This window comes from Chionomys nivalis, chromosome 2 (assembly GCF_950005125.1).
Source record: "Chionomys nivalis chromosome 2, mChiNiv1.1, whole genome shotgun sequence".
Lineage (NCBI taxonomy): Eukaryota > Metazoa > Chordata > Mammalia > Rodentia > Cricetidae > Chionomys > Chionomys nivalis.
This window is the reverse complement of record NC_080087.1, coordinates 22,312,763-22,334,024: the sequence shown is the minus strand read 5'-3', so window position 1 is coordinate 22,334,024 and position 21,262 is coordinate 22,312,763. Positions and strand designations below refer to the sequence as shown.

The window sequence follows — 21,262 nt, the reverse complement described above, 5'->3', positions numbered from 1 at the left end:
ACGATAGTTATATAGACCAACTCCTAATAATCACCCTATTTCCATATCAGTCATGTTTCTTAATGCAACAGGACTAATGCAGATGTTGGTACTATGACTTAATGTGATGGTATAACAAATACTAAAAAACACAGCTGAGTGATGTATGGATGAGTTTGAGATGCACACTTGAAAAGTCTTGAATGGCTGTAAAGGGCTGAGTGGTAAGATTTCCAGATGTGACAGATGTTGTGGGACAAGTCCTGCCTGGAAACAAGGAAGATGTGGTTCGAAAGGAAAGGTGATTCTTATTGTGAACTGGAAAGGAGTTTGCTGGAAGTGTATTCTAGTGTTTTGTAGAAGCAACAACATGTGAATTGTGACACTGGATATTTACCTGAGGTGATTTCCAAGCAGGGCTGGGCATGAAGGCTAAGTTCTTAACTGTGAGTGGTAATATATGATGGAAGGTTAAAGGAAAGGGATCGTAAACCAGAAACCAATAAAAACTTAAAGACTAGAAAACAGTTTCACTCTGACCTTATCCTAAAGCAAGAAAACTTGTAAAAGAGTGCCAAGGGTGTGGCTTGAAGCCATCCATAAGGAAGTTACTCACTGTGGAGTTCACCAGGTCAAGTCCACAAAGAGTAGGGATAGAAATGTTATTATCCACACAGAGGCCATCTTTCAGAGGAAACACAGATAAGATGAAGGAAGGCTGTTTGTAAGTTTACAAGACTGGACCATAGAACTATTTGTCTATGAATGAATATGCAGGTAAGTCCCCAAGATGATCCAGAGGTAATCAGGACTGCATCTAATCAGGCTCCCAGGAGACAAGGCTGTTTCCCATTCAGTTGCACAGGGTGAGCCCTGCTTCTTACTTTTAGTAACCCCTATTACCCACACAAAGAGCCAAATGGGCCTTTTATGGGTGAAGCAATTGCAAAATGTTCTCACAGGTTCTCTGGACAAAGCCAATAAGGTAGGTCACCATTCAGGGCCTGAAGGGAACAGTGGGCCCAGCAGACTGACAATCCAACCAAGAGAACTATTCCCAAACCTGAAAGTGGAATTTGCCTTGCTAAGCTTTTGTGCTAACTGGGTTCCTACCTGTCCTTTGCTTTTATCTCTATTGTTCTTTGGAGTCACATTTCTTATCCAGTAGAAACAGCAATGTAAGAACTCTAGGAGATAATTTCATTTTCATTTGTAGCTGAATAAAGTTTCATTGTTTATGTTTAAACAAACAACCAAAAAAGAATTGTAGGAGAGAAGTTTTGCCTCGAGATGGGTCCTGCCTTCAGTCTCACTGGAGGTGAGTTAGGTATTTCAGTGACACTTGGGACTTGAAATTGATGTTGAACTGAATTAAAACTTTTGGTGCTGGTGTCTCGGGTGGAAGGAATTCGTGTATGTGGACGACACAGTCTACAGAGGAGCAGAGCTTATGGAGGAGACTGTTTCTCTCTTAATTGATATGTTGAAGCCATAACCTCTAATGTAAGTGTTCTTGGAGATTCCTTTAGGGTGGTAGTTAAGGTTAAATCATTATAAAAAAGAGGAAAAGATACCAGATATATTCTCCCCTCTCTTTCTGTTTCTTACTTCCTTTCACTTCTCCTTCCTTTGTCTCTTCCTCTCTGCTTCCCCGCTCTTCTTTCTAGTCTATCCCTCCTATAAATGAGGCCACACTGAGAAGGTAACTGTCTAATTTCATGTTGACAGGAATGCTCATGATCCATGTATGGTTTTTTTTCCAGGTTCCTCAGCAGTACAGACCCCTCAAATGGTTGTATATGCTACCTTTACACCTCTCTATTTGTTTGAAAACAAGATCTTTACATTAGAGAAGATGGTAAGACTTCAAAAGCAAGAGATATCATGTCCTTATGTGTGATGGAGGGGAGGTACATGCTCCTGTACTAAGGGGCTGAAACATCCAAATTATCTCAATTGTTCATAGTACTATCTCATTATATAAAGGTAAAATAGACATTTTAAAATATTTTTATATTTGTACAAAAGAAAAATAGAGGAAGTATACATTTCAGTGAAAACTCGTGTACATCATTCCTGACAATCACTTTTCAGCGACTAGAGTACACATATGTTTTCTCTCTATATATATAATAGGCATGTTTTCTCTGTATAGCCCTGGCTGTCCTGGAACTTGTTCTGTATGTCAGACTTGCCTCAGACTCACAGAGATCCGCCTGACTCTGCCTCCTGAGTGCTGGGATTAAAGGTGTGCACTACCATTGTGTGGAGCCCACACGTTTTATACAGTAATTGTACAGCTATTGGAACTATTGGACTTTTCATGGGCTGTATGTATGTATACTCCACATAGAGAACCCGCTTTTGCAGAGTACGGGCATACCTGTCCTTTGTCAATTCTGTAAAAATCTTGTGAAATCGTCTCCCTTCTAGAATATCCCAGCAGTGTATAAATCTGACTTTTCCTGTAGGGTGACTGGATACCTCCCTACACACCATGAAGCCATGGTGTGAAAAGGATTCAGTCAAGTCCTTGTTCTCACAGCCAAAATCTACATAAAAATAGTCCCACACAAACGTTCTTTATTGGCAGGAGTCACTGATAAGAAAGGCGCCTCATACAGAAGGTGATAAGTCTGCTCTAACAGCAGACTCAGGAAGGTGCGATCTACTGGTCTGCTCTGACTTATCAGGCTACAAATATTCTGTACTTGTCCTTCACCTTTGTCTCAACTAGCATAAGATCATAGCTCAGGAAATTAACCGTTTATACAGGAAAATGGCCTGAGTCACTAAAACTAGCTTCAGAGAGAAAAATTCTCACCTGGGCACGCTGATGGAGTCAAAAGCAAGGTCCCTAGAAGAGATTTCCTTTAACTTAGCCAGCTAGAAACTAATGCAAATCAAGCCCTCAGGTTAGTGTAGCTACCAAGGCTGTGTTCCCAGTTGCAGGGGAACTTGACAGCTATGCCCCCTCTGAGAGGTAAGGTGCCTCCTTGCCAAACCCACCGGTTTCTAGTGACTGTCAAAATGTATGTTTGATACCATTATTACCGCCTATGGGACTGTTAACTAGTCTGTATGCTTACTTAAACTGAAAGCTTTGTGGTTATCATCCCCCCCTTTTTACCCCTTTTCTTACCCTTAGTTTTATCCCTACTCTTATGCCTTATGTCTAATGTCTTGCTCTTAGCCTTATACCCTTATGCTTCTTTTCCCTTCTTTTAGCTTCCCTCAAGGAATAAAGAAACTTGTGTGTGTGGGGGGGGAGGTGGCGTACTTACGTCAGTCAGTTTTCGCTTGCCGTAGAAGTCCTATTCTAAACCCTGAGAGGGTGCTGAGACTGGTACCCAGTAACCATGATATACCACCAATCAGTCACACGTATGTTCTTAAAGTGTGATGATAATACATACATTTGCACTAAGACTGGGAGCCACAGCCACAATCTTCTTGCATCATAAGACAATGCAGAATAAACGCTACTTGCTTTTAAACAACAAACTTAATAACATAAATTTAGTAAATACAGCCAAAGGCAATACAATTAAATTGTGCATAGTATATACAATCAGGCACAGACTGTGTACGTGCTGGTATATGTTCTTTGGTTCCTTCCTCTATGCATATGTCCTGTATTAAACTCTATACTTTTGTTCAGTGTGGAGTCTTATTTTATGCTCCATTGGGAAGCTGGCTTTTTGTTTAACAGTTTTCCCTATGGTGTCACATTTAAACGATATGTTTAGTGATTATATAAGTTATGTTATTTATTTTGAGCAACATTTTGTTCTTTGAGGAAAAAGTAAGTTCTTACCTCCTGTAATGATATCTATCAAGTTACCACACAGTTTATTTAGATGAACGCAGCCATACATTGACAGCATTGTTCCCTCCTGACCCTATGTGGGGACTTTAGTCATCCAGCACCTTACCCCTGGGGTTCTCTATGCTGTAAAGTCACTACATTAAACTGTAAGGATAGCGCACACTCTGGTACAATTGTACATAAATACCCATTGTGTTAGAGTTGATTTTTAAAATTTTAATGAGAATTAGCTTGAAAAGTAAGTATTCCAATAGGTTCACTGCTGCTCCATGTGTCACGTTCATCTTTTAGATTAACCTGAGAGCACAATACCATCATTTCAGAAGCTGTTATTTCTAGCCAAAGTCTACTGCATAACAGTAAGAACATAAAAATGATAGGACTCAGGATGCTAGCACAAGCATAGGGACAGAGGCAGGTTCTGTTCTTTTTAATTCAGAGTTAAGTAACAAAAGCCGTGGCTGAATAACAGACTCAGAACTTCTCACAGTTTCTGGAAATCAGCAGCTCCCCACAATCGAATGTATGCCCAGAGTGTCTCTAAAACCAAGACTCGTGTTTACTTTAGGCCTGATGGTCTCCTCTTTCATGTGAGCCATGGGTACCATTTTAGGTACGCTAGATGGTAAAGACGCAATGTATGGATCATTAAGGTACATCAGCCATATGTTGTGGAATGTTACACCTCATATCCAAGAGATACTCAAACTGCTTATTAAAACTGTAGCACTCAATGCACATTAATTCTTATAATATAAACTACATCTCAGGGAATATGCTCTGATCTTAAGGTATAAAGATGAGTAACATAATCTAAATTCCTTACCACAAAGCTCAAATTCTGTAATGAAGTGGACAACAAGAATTAGAAAGCTGTTATAACAAAGAGTATGTTAGGTACCTAGGTAAACTGTGTTTGTTGAGTAATGGCACAAATGGATAGCTATATAAATAAGGGGGAAAATCAACGTGGGGTGACAGGACACAAAGCAGCTAGGGAGGTCTTCCCAAAGGAAGCTAACTCTTTAACCTGAGGTCTAAGAAGTTATGCTAGCAAGTAGGAGAAGGTGTGCTTAAAGCGGAGATCATTTCAGGAAGTCTGAAGGGCAAGGCTACCACATAGACCCCTGTTCTGGGAACTAACAGAGATTGGGTTAATTGTAAAGAGATTGGGTTAAAAGTTTCAGAAGCAACTCTAGTTATGGAATTAAGGACAGAATATTCTTCACAAATCTTTTTTTCTATTTTCCTTAGATACAGTGTCGCTATGTAGCTCAGGTTGGCCTAGAATTTGTGATCTTCTTGATTCAGGTTCTTGGTGCTGGAAAGAAATGTGTGCCACAACACTAGTTTAAACCTTCCCTTCGGGTGCCATAAAGGATTTAAGGTGCCAAAGACTGTGGAATCAATCTGTTGTCTGTAACATGATTATGAAGAACCCATCCCAGATATCACCATTTGTCTGGAGTGTTGTGATCCCCTATCCCATCTGATGGTTTATTTAGGTTGACTTTCTATGAGGTTGATCTAGTTCCCCTGTAAATATCAACTAGCCTAGAGATATAAGTATACCCTTTAAATCATAAATCCATAGGAAATGGTTCTTCCCTATTAAAATTTTGTGAAATGGAGGCTAACACTGAAGTTACAGCCCCAAAGCATGTTAAGATCAACACACATAGTTAGTGACTTGCATTTGGTTAAGAAGTAATGGAGACCACAGAGGAACAGAGCAAATCATGAAGAAGGACCCTGTGTGATCCAGCACCCCTCCTATCACAGGCTGCCCTTAAATTCACTTTTGAGTTTCCAGTGCATTACTCCGGGGCTATGATTTCATTTCATGGTGACTTCTAACACTTAAGAAAAGAAATATTTGTTTTTAAGCTACTTTACAAATTAAAGAAATTTCTGAATGTTTTTGTAGTAAATTAGAAGAGTCTATACGATAAAAAAGTGGAAAAACTTTTCTTCTTAGGTACTTTAAAAAAAATCAGGGTATCATTTTTCTCTTAAGTTTAAATTATTATCTATACCATGATTACAGAAACTAATTATGTGAAATCATTAGAAAGAAAATGGTTCTTGGAGGAACTGACTTTAGTGTAGTTGGTATTTTATTATTTTACTTTAAATGTTAAAGCCATCTGTGGTTGTAGTATGGATCAATTAAACTTTCTGTTTCTTTCTCTGTCTTTAGCTGCTGTCTATCTGCCTCTCTCTTCTATAATATACTTCAGACAGCATTTAGGAGCTACAGTTACGTTAAAATAATGGTCTGATGTATTCCAAAGAAAGCGACTTTACTGCTTAATGTTTGACTGTGGGACGTATCTGTCAGGACAGCTTCTATCCTCACTGTCAATGCCTCTCTTGTCTCCAGTAATGGAGGGACTTCCTGAGGAAAAGCCCGCTGCTAGAGATTACAATCTACCATAGATAAAGCTATTTCTTGTCACTTTGCAAGACTGAACATATTTAAAAACATTTTTAGCCGGGCGGTGGTGGCGCACGCCTTTAATCCCAGCACTTGGGAGGCAGAAGCAGGCCTCTGTGAGTTAGAGACCAGCCTGGTCTACAAGAGCTAGTTCCAGGACAGGCTCCAAAACCACAGAGAAACCCTGTCTCGAAAAACCAAAAAAAAAAAAAAAAAAAATTTTAATGTTAAATAACAATTGTGAGTTTTTTTTAAAAAAACTTTTAGCTAATAAAAACTGGCTTTACACCTTTAACCTACGAAATACTGCCTACAGATTTTTATATTTTCTTTGGAATTTAAGCTCGCAAATGATCTAATCTTTTCTTTTTAATAAGCAAATATGGTTTCAGGAAACCTTAAACATACAAATAATAAATTAATACACATATCAATATAATATTAATAATTTAATAAACATAAATATGAATATACTGTATACTATGGCATAACATGTTATAATATATAAGCATATATAAACATAATGTAAATATATGCATTAATTAATAGAAATGTTGGTGTTGTTCCTATTAAGAGCTAGAAACATTGGTGTCCCTGTTTTCCTATATTGGCAAAAGTGTTGCTTTTAGATACGAGAGGTGATGAAAGATTCATTTCAAATCTTCTTTCCATCTTGTAGGCGAATTCTGCAGAGAAACTTAGGGAATATGGGCTTTCTCACATCTGTAGCCACCCTGTGCTGGTGACCAGAAGTAGGTCTTGTCCCCTTGTGGCACCCCCCAAACCTCCTCCCTTACCTCCCTGGAAACTCATTCGCCAAAAAAAGGAAACGGTCATAACGGATGAAGCTCAAGGTATGCGCCCTGTGGCCTTACAGTCTAATTTACACTTCTCTGGGGCTTCCCAGTGTCTCCCATGGAGAATGGTATGTTTGGAGGTAAGCCACGCAGCCCTGCACCCAAAGCTACTTGACCCATGTCCGAATTATGTATCTAAAAAATTCAAGTATGTGTACTGTATTTAGTACGGTGGATCCACAGTGACAGTGGACTACACTAGGGTTCATCCTGTATTTGTCTTTCTGTTTTCTATTGGGCTTAATATGTAAAGTAAAAAATTAGCAAAAATGGAAAGGGAGTTCCATTCTGAAAGATAGTGGGACGTGGCTAACTACCTGAGCTTGTTTCTTTTCCGGTTCAACTTCTGAGTTCACTGAGGTGATGTGTGCTACTCTCCTTTCTCATTGGTAATTTCTTACTTCTAAACTAACTTAACACTTACACATACACACAAACCCCTTATTTCCTTGCTATTCCTGGCACTTCCTGCTTCTTCTTCCACTATAGTCCCGTAGTCCCATGAACCAGCTCACATTCCTCCATATCCTACGTGGTTGTACCGAGGACGTTAATTGAGGGACACTTGTTTTTTAAAGAAAAAATTGATATGGAAAGTCACCATTAAAACATTAGCAAATACAAAGACTTGCCTGTCTTTCACCATTTGAGTTCTCACTGTTCTACTCCGTAAAAGAAACTGGCTATAGACAAAAGAAAGCTAACGTTGGCAAGATCTGTAAACCGTTTCACTTAAAAATGTCTCTGTTCATTCCTGGTTAACTCTATTGAAACCCCCGGGTAAACAAGTCCTCTAACCAGCACTGCTTAGCATCTGAAGGATTCTGGAAGTGTACATCTCACTTCCTCACCGGAACTTTTCAGATACTGAACCGAAGAAGCCTGAGCAGTTTCTTGAGATTTCAAGTCCATTTTTGAACTACAGAATGACTCCATTTACGATTCCAACAGAAACGTAAGTATGTGACTTTCTCCTCAGTGTGTCTGTGATGTATGTGGCTAAAAATCACACTTACTGGAGACCACTGAGGCCAAATATATATGCTAATCCTCACAGTCTATTGAATGGGATGCCTTATAGCTCATGCTTACATAATTTTATTTATATTTTTATATATGACTATTATAGTTGAAAAATTTTATATCTCCCCAAATGAAATTCTAACCCTCAGGTCATTGGGTTTGTTAGAAATGATTTTTAAAGATGTTGCATGAGTTATATGGTGAAATAGGTTAAAAGTTACATATGATTAAATGGGTTAAAGGTTGTATGGGATGCTGATCTGATAACTTCTGCCTGTGGGAAGATTTTATGAGCTCCTAGTCTTATTGATAAACTAAATGTATGGATACAGAATGCCTGCAAGCAGAAGTCTTATTTAGAAAAGGAAGCAAAAATGTGCATGACTATTGTACCAAAGATGTCCCAGATATGGTCAACTGCACAAAATAAAAATAGTCAAAATCACACTGTGGGTAAGAGAGGCTCACCAAACCCCATCCCTAGTTGAGGAGCTATTGGCTATTGATTGCCGAGGGAGAGAAAGTCATTTTTCTTTGCTGGTGTGAACTCTGGTGGGTTGCCCGAGCAGATAGCCCCACAGCCATACACATGAGCAGTGATTATTGGACTCAGTGGGTTGTCAAAAAAAAGAAGGAGCATAAAGTTATGAGGGGGATCTTTCTAGGTGTATGGAGGAGGGCAGTGGAGGTAAATATAATCAAAATGCATTCCACGAGTGTATGAAATTCCCAAAGAGTAAGATTAAGTGTGCACGCTAGGAAACAGGATAACGGAAGTCACGAATGAGATCAGAGCAAGGGACTGAGGGGGCATTTTTGTGGGTTAGTGGATGTAATTGAGAGCAGTTTCAGAGTGAAGCTTCTAAACTATCTCCTCATCTGATATAAATCAGACCTTGAGGTTTCATCAGCCTAAACCATAGGCAACTGGTGCCTGAAGTCAGGATTTGTGCACAATGGGATCAATTTCCTCTTAAATGTGCCCTTGGTCCCAGGAGCATTGGTCACAGAATGGCCGTTTACAGAATAAATTTGCAAGAATGCACATGCCCTAGGGTTCTGTGGCTAGAAGTGGTTTTGGATGTCTGCAAGGATATTCCGTCAGCAGGCTAGCTCCCCGTTTGGACTGAAAACAAGAAATCAGCAGTTGATTTCATGAGCAGCAGAGGGAGTTTAATGATGGGGTTGTCTACTGCCCTTGGCTCCTGATGCCCTGCCTGGAAATTCTTTCTCACTCACTACTCCCAAAATTCTAGAACACAAAAATAATCCATCCACTTTGTAGCAGTAACAGCCTTTGTGTTATTGTCCAGTAGAATCTCATTATTATCTGAGACTTTAACATTTTGTTAAGAATTCTCTTTATCCCCCCTCCCGTATTTGCACTGAAATAATCTTGAAAATCATCTACATATTCCCTGAAATTAGAATTTCCTCTACACTTTCCTGTTCTTTATAGTGTAGTACCAAAATAATTTTAACAAAACAGCAATTTAATAAAGTTCCTTAAAACGCTTCCAACCTCTACTCAGCTCCAAAATGATGTCCACTGCTTTAGATGGGCAACAGCCAGATTCTGGGCATTCATTTTCTGTTTGAGTGAGAAGTGTGGAAACAAAATGTCATAGACCTGTGGATTGTAAGTGGCAAGAGTGTATCTTGGTCCTGGGAGCTGGGGATTCAAGATCAAGATCCCAGCTTATCTACTGTGTAGAAAGACCCATTTCCTTATGCAGGCTTCTTTCTGCCTCCTTGTGTGCAAGAAGTGAACACAAACTCCCTGGAACCCTGCTGCCCAGAGCACAAGTCTCACTCATGAGGACTTTGCTTTCATCCTAAAGGCCTTCAAAGGTCCATGCCTACTACTGTTGCCTCAGGGCTGAGGTTGAACACAGGAACTTGACTTTCAGGTGTATTTCCATTCAGAGCACCGCACTTCCAGCCCACTTTGTGAAGCCATGTGTCCAGCTCTTCCCCAAGAGGACAACCCGTGGAGCTATTACAATTTGGTTTTGGCTTTTATGCCCTTTCTGTATGAAAAACTTTCAAGTATCTATTTCTACACCTTCCTCTTACTGTTAGGTTTCTAGATATGAAAGAATACTGTGTGATTTATTTTTCATCCCCTCTGTATTTTCAGTTGAATATAAGGTTTGTATCAATACTGTAAAATTTTGATATTTAACACACTACTAAGGATTTGACAAGTGCCTATACTCAGTACATATTGAATAAGAAAGTATTTTGAGGCATCTAAGTCATACAGAAATTTTTTGCTATCTTCTAATTTGATAGTTGTCGTCACATGTACTTGGCTTAATTGGGTACTTTTAAAAATATTTTAAATTTTTAAAATATTTATAAGAACATTTAATAAGAGAAATTAAGAAATTGTCTTTCCCAGGAAAGAGTCCCCCCACTCCAATGGTTATCTAAAATCAAGTGGTCAGCCTAGAAATCATATAGAGACAATAACATTATATGAACTGAGCAGGTTGTATTTAGATATTCAGGAATACATATATGCATATTTATGCATACATGTGACATGTTGGGGACCAGCCTAGACAAAAATACCTTTTGCTAAGGTAGAGGCATGGAGATTTAGAAAATATTAGTAAAGAATATGAAGACACAAATGAAAATAATAAAACAGAGAAACATATAGAAAAATATTAAGAGGGAGTTCCAGTGAGTACTGGAATTCACCCACATTTAATTTCCAATGGCTTTAAATACCCCTGATCTCAAAAGGCAGGAGTAAGACAAAAAACCGCATTAACATGATACAAGGAAATGAACATACCAATTGAAGGTCACATGTTACAACCACAGTTAAACATTCTGTTGCTAGAACAAAACAAGTCACACTCACACCCTAGACCAAAACATTCTGTAGGCAAGCCACTCCCCGGGTGGGATCCCAAGTTATCTCCTTAAGGGAACTGGAACTTAAATTGGATCCATAGAGTTTTGTTTGAGGTAGAAACATATCTACTTCTCTATTCCTGAAATACAGGGTCTGGCTCTTAGCCATAACTGTTGATTATAACCTTGAGAGAGCAGAACCCGCTGACTAAATCTAGGTGGGTTCTTTGTTTGAGGTAGAAGCACTTGAAGGACTAGAAGTAAGTTCAAACTCTCTGACCTTTGGCCAATGAGGAAACAGGATCACATTTTTGGGCCTCCACAGTGACATGAGTTTGAGAGAGAGCAAGGGCCACGCTCCTGCTGTCAGGAAGCAAAAGAGATCAAATGGATACTAAGTTCTCAACCTCTTTCTCCTTTCATTCAGTCTAGGAGTCCAGCACGTGAACTGATGCTGCCCTCAGTAACAGCACCTCAATTTAACCCAATCTAGGAATCCTCATAGACATACCCAGAGGTTTCTCCTTGGTGGTTCTACTATACTACTCATCAGAGACTGTGGTAGATGTATATGCTCTCTGATATAGCTCAGTCTTTTCTGAGATATGCCATGAACTGTAACCATGATAGAAGTAAAAACTGACAAGAAAAACAGCTGTTATAATTTAAATGCCCAACTCAGTGTACTTTGTACTGTTAGTCACTTTTTATACCAAAGCCAGTTAATAAGTTAACTTACACTGTCTTACTCTGGTTAAGTTTAATACATTAGACACTTTTTAAAATTAATTAGCTCACACTGTCTTAATCTGTTTAATTTTAACATATTAGGCACATTCTCGACATCTTTTACTCTTTCTTGTGTTTCTGTCATGTGTTTATTTTTGTTGTTTTTTTCTTTTTTCTTTTAATTAATGTTTCATAGTTTTCCAATTATTTTTATACTGAAAGTTCTCCAGAGAAAGCTAACCAGCATGTTTATGACTAGATGATAGCAGGAGCAATGGTATAGAAGCCTGGTAACTCTGTGGATGACAAGGTATTTCTGGGAAGTATCAGTGACATGATAGTAGAGCAGTCTTAAGAGAGACCACTTGCATTTAGAGAACTAGGGAGGCCGTTAGTGAAGCTATCCAAGTCTGAAGTTTTAGAAGTACAGAAAGCAGAAGCATGGTGTCCATTTAGCTGAAGGATCAGGGATGCTGCTATGGAAGTCCTGGAGTTCAAAGAGCAGAGACCATGGGGTTGTGATGTCCATGAGCAGGGACAAAATAATCCATGACCATAATTCTTCACCTTCCTAATGCTGGGACTCCTAAACAGTTCCTCATGTTATGGTGACTCTAACATTATTTCATTGTTTCAAAACTGTAATTTTGCTACTGTTATAAATTGTAATGTAAATATCTGATAAGTAGGATATTTGATATGTGATATGCAAAATATTTGATACAGTGTCTCAACCCTCCATTTGAGAGTTACTGGTCTAGGCACAAGAAATTAAAGTCATTTTCCCTCAGCTGGTGTGTGCCACACTGGCCTACTGATGATTGGACAGTGCCTGCCTACACTGAGAGCAGAACTTTCCCACTCATTCCACTGATGGCCAAGTTCATCTCCTTCAGAAATCACCTCCCAGACACACCCAGAAGTGATACTTTACCAGTTACCCAGGCACGCCTTAGTTCAGTTCAGTTGACACTGGACATTGTTCAGCATATCTAAGATTTCAATTTGCCATTCAGATATATTTTGTTGTTTTTGGTCTTTCATATGACTGTGTTTACATACTAATCAGAGGTTGTATAGGCTGTAAACACTGTAGCTGCTTGACACCATAACATATTGTCCTACGGCTTATATTATCATACCTAGCCTTTAAGCATCTCTATGTTTATAAGTAAAAAAAATGGATTGATTTCATAGCTCAAGTTTCCTGAGTTACTTCCATACCTGATTTTCTGTAACTTCTTTTTGCTCCTTGATTAAAATAGATAAAGATTCTAATACCCAGGAACAGGCAACCGTCAATTAGAGATTGCCTTCCTCTAATCTACTATGTACTGTAATCTGTTATCAGTTCATTCCCATATCCAAGCTCTGTGACAAAGCCAAAGGCAAAGGCATGCCAATGCCATTGCACTCTCTGTGGAAGACATGTCCTAGACCTGTTCTGTGGTACAATCAGATTTCTCATATCAACGTAAGGACAATCTCCAGGGAGAATGACTGCTGTCGTGATTTCATTTCATTGAAATTCCATGGCTGGAGCTGCATGTTTGCTCATTCCTGGCTCATGGTTTTGTATGAGACAATTGGAGCTTCATAAATATGTTTCTGCTACCCTCTAGTGGAAGTTGTATGAAAGTAGGAGAATACAATCTAACTAAACATGGTGGGATCGTAGTTCATGAAGTCTATATGAGTAAAAATTATTTTTATTTTGCTTTTGATACAGGGTCTCACAGTGTGAACCTGGCCAACCTAGAACTTGTTTTCTTGGCTGGGAACTCATCTTTCTCTGCTGGAATTAAAGTCATGCACCACCATGCCTTGCTATATATGTAGAATTTGATTGTATCTTTGAAACAGTAGTATAAAATACACATGCTATGATAGGCCAATGAAATGTGTGCTTCAGTGGTGCTATTTTGGACCATGTCAATGACTTCTTGAGGAACTGACTTGGGTAAAGAATATGAGAGTCACACTTAGAAGCTTAAATGCTTACATTTCAGGATTAGATTTCCCACAGCAAAATGTTTCATCCACACACACTCGGCTAATTCCACTAATGTTGTAATCATCAACAATTCCCATCTTTAAACAGTGTCTCTCGAAAATGTGTACAATACATTGACTGATATAGCGGTGGTCTAGAAAGTAATATAAAATGTTATTCAGAGGTTTTGTGTGAGGTGCTTTTTAAAAACTTCCTTGTAAAAGGATAAGAACAAAATGAACAGAATCAGAACCTATTCTTGTTGACAAAACTAAATGTATTCACTAATCACTGTGAATCAGAAGTGACAGCAACAGAAGTATTGTGGGTTTTTCTCCACTAGGCATTTTGTACAATCTGTCGTTAAGAAAGGGACACCTCTGGGATCCATGCTTCCTCCTCTTGTAGAAAATGAGTTAAATGCAAGCACCAGCCAAGGAGAGATGAACATATTAACAGGACACCTGTCGCAGGTACTGGCTCGACCCTGAATCAGGCAAGATGTATCTGAAATTGTGAACTCTCTTGTATCTCCGCATCTCAGCAGTGTAAAGGACTCCATCAAACCCACACCTTGTGTATCTGTGACACCTTAGAAAGTGGAACATCCTTCTGCTATAAAAGTCCTTCTTGTCTCCTTCCTGGTTCATGCTTCCTATACACCATTAAACAGCTGCCTATTTTCCTAATTTAGGTTATCATGTATATACTTACAATTGTTCATTTTCACTTTGCAGGGTAACCTTCCATCACAACCTATCCCTGGAAAAGGTAAACTAGTCTTTCCCTCATGCTTTTGCTCTCCCATAGATAACAAAGCACTCAAAAATCCTGCTTCTAAACAGACAGTTCTACCTTGTCCCACGTCATCCTCTCCTATGATTTACTAGTTCTCATCTACTCCAGACTAGGAACATGGGACAATCTCACAGGTTAAGTTCAAATGGAAATAGGAATGGAGGAGCATGCAATGGAGAGTCTGTGAGTCAAGTGTGTGTGATCGTTTCATTTGTTGTTCAGTTTCATGTGAGACTGGGTCTTACTAAATTGTCCTGACTGGCCTCCAACTCACTGAGGTCCAAGTTGGCCTCAAGCTCTTAATCCTCAAGGTTACTGAGTTTACAGGTGGGTGTCCACACTGTCATGCCTTTTAACACTTGCATGTTGTAGTCATAATAATGTTATGAACTAAAGACTTCGTCAAGACTCATATCCAAAAGAAATGTCACATACATGTATTTAAATTGTTGGTTCAAGATTCTCTATGAGTTTTGTGACAATATTTGACAAATATAAACTGTGGTTATTGTCACTGTGTAGAATAATTAAAGGGCTGGCTGACACATCAGGAGCAACAGACCCCTCATATTTTCACTGTTTTCTGCACTCCGACTCTCCCTGCTCCTCTGATTCATTCTTTTTTCCAAGACAAGGTTTCTCTGTGTAGCCTTGAGTATCTGAGAGCTCATTCTAAAGACTAGGCTGATCTTGTACTAACAGAGATGTGCCCATCTCTGCCTGGGATTAAAGGCAACTACCAGCACTGCCTGGCTAAAATTTTCCTTAAGATTTATTTATGTATGTATTTTTTATGTATTTGAGTGCTCTATTTGCATGCATGCCTGCATGATAGAAGAGAGCATCAGATAGAAGAGTCCATTAGATTCCATTATAGATGGTTGTGAACTACCATGTGGTTGATAAAACTTTAACTTGGGACCTTTGGGAGAGCCACCAGTGCTTTTAACCACCCGGTCATCTCTCCAGCCCCAGAACTGCCCCTTACAATATTTCTGTGGCAGATTTTATGCAATATGCTAATTATACCTGTCATAGCTTGATAATTTTTAAAGAATATCTTCCCAAACTTACCAAAGTGATTTAAAGTTTCTGTATTATAAAATTATGAGTGTGTGAACTTGACCTTCACAGACCTTAGGCCTACATATAAGTGATTATCTCACTGATTTCCCATAAATAGAACTTGAATTTGAAACACTCCCTGCCATTTATTTTTCCATACTTTAACAGTCTGTCACTTAACAGTGTAAGATATGTTTGACATATTTGTCCTCTCCTCTTCCCAGATGAACAGATAGAGTTTTCTCTGGGTGACACCCACCCACCTGATGCTCATAGTTTAGAAAAGGATTTGATGAGCATGACCACAGCGACACTGGACAAGTCACAGGAGGACTTGGCAACAGTAAATGAAGGTGCTTCCAGAGAAATATGGTTAGATTTTGAAGACTTTTGTGTATGCTTTCAGTAAGTATTTAAGTGCTGTTTAGCTGATTAGATTCTCCTAAATAAATCCTGAGCTATGTTACTGTATAGACATGGTTTGTTTCTGCATCTTTATACATTAATCATATGATCTATTGATTCTTAACTATCATTCAAAAAAAGGAAAGTAGGTATCAGCTGGGAACTAGCATAATATCAAATACAATTTTTCTTTTTATTGAAAATAGATTCTTCTCTCATATAATAAATACATCCAGAACACAGTTTCCCCTCCCCCAACTCCTCCCAGCTCCCCACACATTCCCTCTCCCCCATATTCTCTCTCTCTCTCTCTCTCTCTCTCTCTCTCTCTCACTCTCTTTTCTCTTTAGAAAAGAGTTGGCTTCAAAGAGACAACAGTCAAAAAGAACAAAACAAGATATGTTAAGACAAGGCAAAAACCCTCATATCAAGGTTAGACAAGGCAATTTAGTTGGAAGAAAAGAGTCCTAAGAATAGGCATAAGAGTCACAGATACACCAGCTTCCACTGTTAGGAGTTCCACAAAAACACCAAGCTTACAGCCATATCGTACATGCAGAAGACCTGGTGCAGACCCATGTAGGCCCCATGCTTGCCCCTTTAATCTCTGTGAACTCATATGAGCCCTGCTTAGTTGACTTTGTAGGCAGGGTTCTTCTGGTGTCCTCCATTCCCTCTGACTTCTACAATCTTTCCTTCCTGTCTTCTTTGGGGTTTCCCGATATCTGAGGGAAGGGATCTGATGGAGACTTCCTATTTAGACTCTCTCTTTACACAATGTCTGGCAGTGGGTATCTACATTTGCTCTCTTCTGCTGCCTGAAGGGAATAATGGATGCATTGAATATTTATCTGTATAGCACATTATCAACAAAACCCCATTCTAGTTAGTCTTAGTTCCTTCTCAAACACTTGTTAATTAAGGTAGATTTTTCCCATTGAGATAATTTTGTCTCTTTAAAACAACAAGTGAAGCAATTTTTAAAGAAGTTTTTTGCCTATAATTATTTAAGTTTAAGAAACTAAACATGTAATACTAGTTTTGTATCTAATGGCAATAACCTATTATAAATGTTCTCCTTTACAGCCACATATATATTTTCCACAAACCAAATTCTTATTGTCTTAATTTTCAAAAGTCAGAATTCAAGGTAAGTTCATTAAAGTTTTCTTTTTAGGTATAAGGTTCATGAAGAATTGTTGTATGGGGGAGCTGCTTGTTTATTTCCAGAGTTCTCAGAAACTGTATTAATTAAATCACTGTTTGGCTCATTAGCTCTAGCTTCTTATTAGTTAACTCTTACATCTTAATTTAACCCATTTCTATTAATCTGTGTATGGCCATGTGGCTGTGGCTCACCAGGTAAAGTTCCGGTCTGTCTCCAGTGGGGCTAAATGGCTTCTTTCTAAACTCTGCCTTCCTTCTCCCAGCATTCAGTTTAGTTTTCCCTGCCTAACTCAACTCTTTTGTCCTATCGCAGGGCAAGACAGTTTTTTTTTAATTAATCAATGGTATTTACAGCATACAGAGGGGAATGCCACATCAAAGAATGACGTTACTAAAACATTCTAAATTTCTTACACAATTATACTTGATACATCAATTTTCAGTTTTTTAATCCCCCTTTATTTAGACCATAAGTGATGCTTTATGAGTTTGTACCCAAGAGTCATCCAATTGGTTGGGGTATAACTAAGACTATGCCTGTAAGACACTTATCCTATCAGTAAATGATGATAAATGTTGTCTGACACTTTCAAACTAAACTTCACCATTTTTGAAAACCATCAACCTTTTCAATGTATGGGCATATGTATGGCATGGTCAAATGTTCTTTGTTCTAAGTTTTTTTTTTAAAGTGATGGTAAATAATTATTTTTCCTTTTAAAAATGTCAATTTAGCAAAATAAAGCGACATGCCTATGTAACTTGTTTATTTCTCCAAATGTTTATAACATATATGGTCATGAGGAAATGGTATATATATTTTTTAGACATTGGAGCTCAAAGCTTCCATGCAATCTCAAAGAAAGAGTTGAATGTGGTCTGAGGCCAGGCTTTCCTGCTTTAGTCACTGGTCCTGCCAACTTAGCACAGAGCTGGTGGCCACAGCCCACCTCACAGATATTCTCCCAATGCACAATGTGAGGATGGGAAAGAGACCTTTGAAAGTCATTCATGAATGGCTTTGAGGAAAACCAATGCCCTAAATGCTAAACCTTTAAAATTGAGCCCCTTGCAGAGATTTCTCCTCACAGACACATGTTGAACTGGGAGATCCAAGGTCCTTCACACTCAAATAACGAGTATTTAAAACAACTGTCAATGACACTAGTATACCGTAAGTCAAAGGAAACAGAAGAAATGGTTGGATGGTAACTAATAGATAATGCTGGAGGAGCCAGTGACTTGGATCTTATACCATGCCACAGTTCTAGCAACGATTTTATAGTTTATTGAATAGCAAGCTTTCCATTATTACAGTGTGACTAGAGATCCATCATCCCGCTACTAACCGGTTGTTTAAATATTGTGGTAAAGTAGCACTTCTGTGACATTCTTCTACAGCCTAGTGACAACTAGATTTGTTGAATGTGCTTATATTTGCCACCATTCAAAGTTATATTAAAGAACTGTGAAGTTGAGAAGCATTAACAAGGCCATAGTCATGAGTACAGTGTTGGAGTCAAGCTTTGTTTTCAACCATGATTTTGCTACGTACAAACTTTGTGCCTTTGGCAACTCACTCATTCTGCTTTGCATTTTCTTGGAAATTAGGGCTACTCATAGTTCTCTATAGAACACACCAAAGTCTTAACTGTGTAGCTCTATATGACTGTCTTTCCAAAGAATTCTGATGTGACCAAAGAATTACTGTATCTCTGAAACAAAACACCCTGAACACCAACAAGCCGAAGTTATATTTCTAAAGATCTTATGAGAAAAATGAAAAAAAAGAGTTTTTTGTTTTGTTTTGTTTTCCTATGCAACACTCTGCAAAATGCATAAATGAATCCCTTTTAGGCAATTTCATTCACTAGAATGCTCATTCTGTGCCTTCTTGCCTGTCTGTAGCTGACCTTCTGCCCTCTGCTTGCCCCCTTCCTCACAACTTAATTCCTGGAGTTGGTGGTTCCCTATTTTTATTCCTGCAGAAGAGTTTTCTAATTCAGCAATAAGACTCTCTGAGGTTCAAGACCTAGCTGTCACAGATTATTGCTTCGTCTTATTAGACCTGTAATGTACTGACTCTGGTCCATAGAATGCAGTAAGAATGTAGTTTACTGTGTGTGAACTACACTATGCCTGGCAGGATAAATGGACTGGTAAGCCTGATGACTGGTCTGGTTTCTTGTAGTTCTCAGAGGAACGTGTGCCATACTATCTGTTTGTGGACAGCCTGAAGCCTATTGAACTGCTGGTTTGCTTTTCCGCTTTGGTGCGCTGGGGGGAATCTGGAGGTAAGAGGATTCTGAGAGCACCATCATCTGGATGCCCAGAGGACATGTGGGCTAGGGAACATGTAACAATAAGACTTTCAGTCCCTAGGTGATGAAACTATCTCTTTGCAGAGTTTCAAGGGATTGCCCCTGCCACCACCTCTGTTGCCCTTGCTACTCCAACACTGGGTACTCTGCTTACTCTTGCCACCAATTCTTCCTTGGTTACAGTCTCTTATTCAGGTTTTTGGCATGCTCAGTCTCGCTTTTCTTTTTGCCTCTACTTGTTATCATTCTTATTTTCCTTGTTACTTGATCTGACAAATATCAGAAATGATCTTTTCCTTTAGCTCATTCCAGGTTCCTCTGTGACTTGTGGCCCCCTGTCCCTCAGTGTGGTGAGAGATCTTTCTGAGATGGAGGCTTGTGCGAAATGACTAAGTCCATGAAAGTGCTGCCCATGGATTATGTTAATGCTAGTGTCAGATTAATTTGAATTAATTAAATAGATTCTCATTATTAAATATTAAATCTCTTTAATATTTATTAAGTTAAATAAAATTATATTATTAAATATAATTATTATATTAAATCTCTCTCTAGAGTTTCCTCTCTTCAGACTCCCAGCCTTATAATTCTTGAATCTAACAAGCTCTATACCATTTTTTATATGCCCATCATTTTATGACCTTTTCCCTCCTACTCCAGTATAAGTTTTCTGGCCAGTCACTGCAATTATGTCCTTTTGTCACCCTACCAGACATGCTCAGCCTTTTGACAGTGACATCTACAAAGTCCATTCTAGGGAACGATGCGATCCATTTAACAAAAACAAAATCTCACAATGTTTTAAGTATGTTAATGGTTTTTTGTTGGGCTGCAGGCATAGCTATTGTTAGCTACATAGAGCCACATGTGGTCCATAGGTTGAAAATGCTGCCTAGTAAACACACTTGCCCTTACCTCTTTCCATCACCCTTCCCTGAGAAGCATTCCGATATTAAACTCAACTCTCTATCAAATGTTTGGCTGCAAAAGAGCATCTGAATATGACTGGGAAAAGGAACTTCCCTCCTGGCCAGCCCACTTGACACCGAGGAACCTAGACCTCAGCACGGCCCCCTCTGCAGGCAGACCCTAGTTTGCTTGTTCTCCCACTATTCCACCATTCTCACAAAAGGCTAAACTTGGAAGTCTCTCTTCTTCAAGTCTTTCATATCTACTCTCTTGTTTTGTTTTGTTATTCAAGACAAGGTTTCTCCGTAGCTTTGGAGTCTGTCCTGGAACTCACTCTGTAGACCAGGCTGGCTTTGAACTCACAGAGATTCGCCTGTATTAAAGGTATTAAAGGCGTGCTGGTATTAAAGGCGTGCGTCACCATTGCCTGACTTCACTTACTGCTCTTATTCTCATTTATTTTCAGTTGAAAGCCATGCTGCTGATTTCACTGGGAAGTGGCTGGCCTCATTTCTCCACACAAACTCCCCATGGCCCTAAGTTGCCTTGCCTCTTCCTTTAGTGGGTGGGCTTCCCTGTTTGGACAGGTCGTCTGACATGCCTTGCCTCTTCCTTTAGTGGGTGGACTTCCCTGCTTGGACAGACCATCTGACCATGTGATTATTCTTTGATTCTTTTGCCTATTTTATTAAAGATCATCTTTAACACAAGTTAACCATGTCACAGATTACAGTTGTTCAACAAATATCTCCCAAATACTTAAGAACTGAGTGTTCTGACAATATTAAAGGTGAGAGCTTTTTTGCTTCATCTTGAATTTTAGTTGTCTTGAATAGTGAATATTGTGTAACAGGTGCCAAATAAATATTCACTTAATAAAAT

The 21,262-nt window shown here is 38.9% G+C and overlaps 1 protein-coding gene across 1 annotated transcript in view; it reads left to right on the top strand.

Moving 5' to 3' along the window:
* Positions 1 to 21,262, top strand: part of Adgb (androglobin) — a 115,138-nt gene that overhangs the window by 50,717 nt on the left and 43,159 nt on the right. The window contains exons 9-16 of the mRNA XM_057761945.1: positions 1,743 to 1,837; positions 6,925 to 7,099; positions 7,967 to 8,057; positions 14,059 to 14,188; positions 14,453 to 14,486; positions 15,803 to 15,983; positions 17,070 to 17,133; positions 19,342 to 19,444. Of these exons, the coding sequence (XP_057617928.1) occupies positions 1,743 to 1,837; positions 6,925 to 7,099; positions 7,967 to 8,057; positions 14,059 to 14,188; positions 14,453 to 14,486; positions 15,803 to 15,983; positions 17,070 to 17,133; positions 19,342 to 19,444 (873 nt within the window). The remainder of the gene's footprint in view (positions 1 to 1,742; positions 1,838 to 6,924; positions 7,100 to 7,966; positions 8,058 to 14,058; positions 14,189 to 14,452; positions 14,487 to 15,802; positions 15,984 to 17,069; positions 17,134 to 19,341; positions 19,445 to 21,262) is intronic.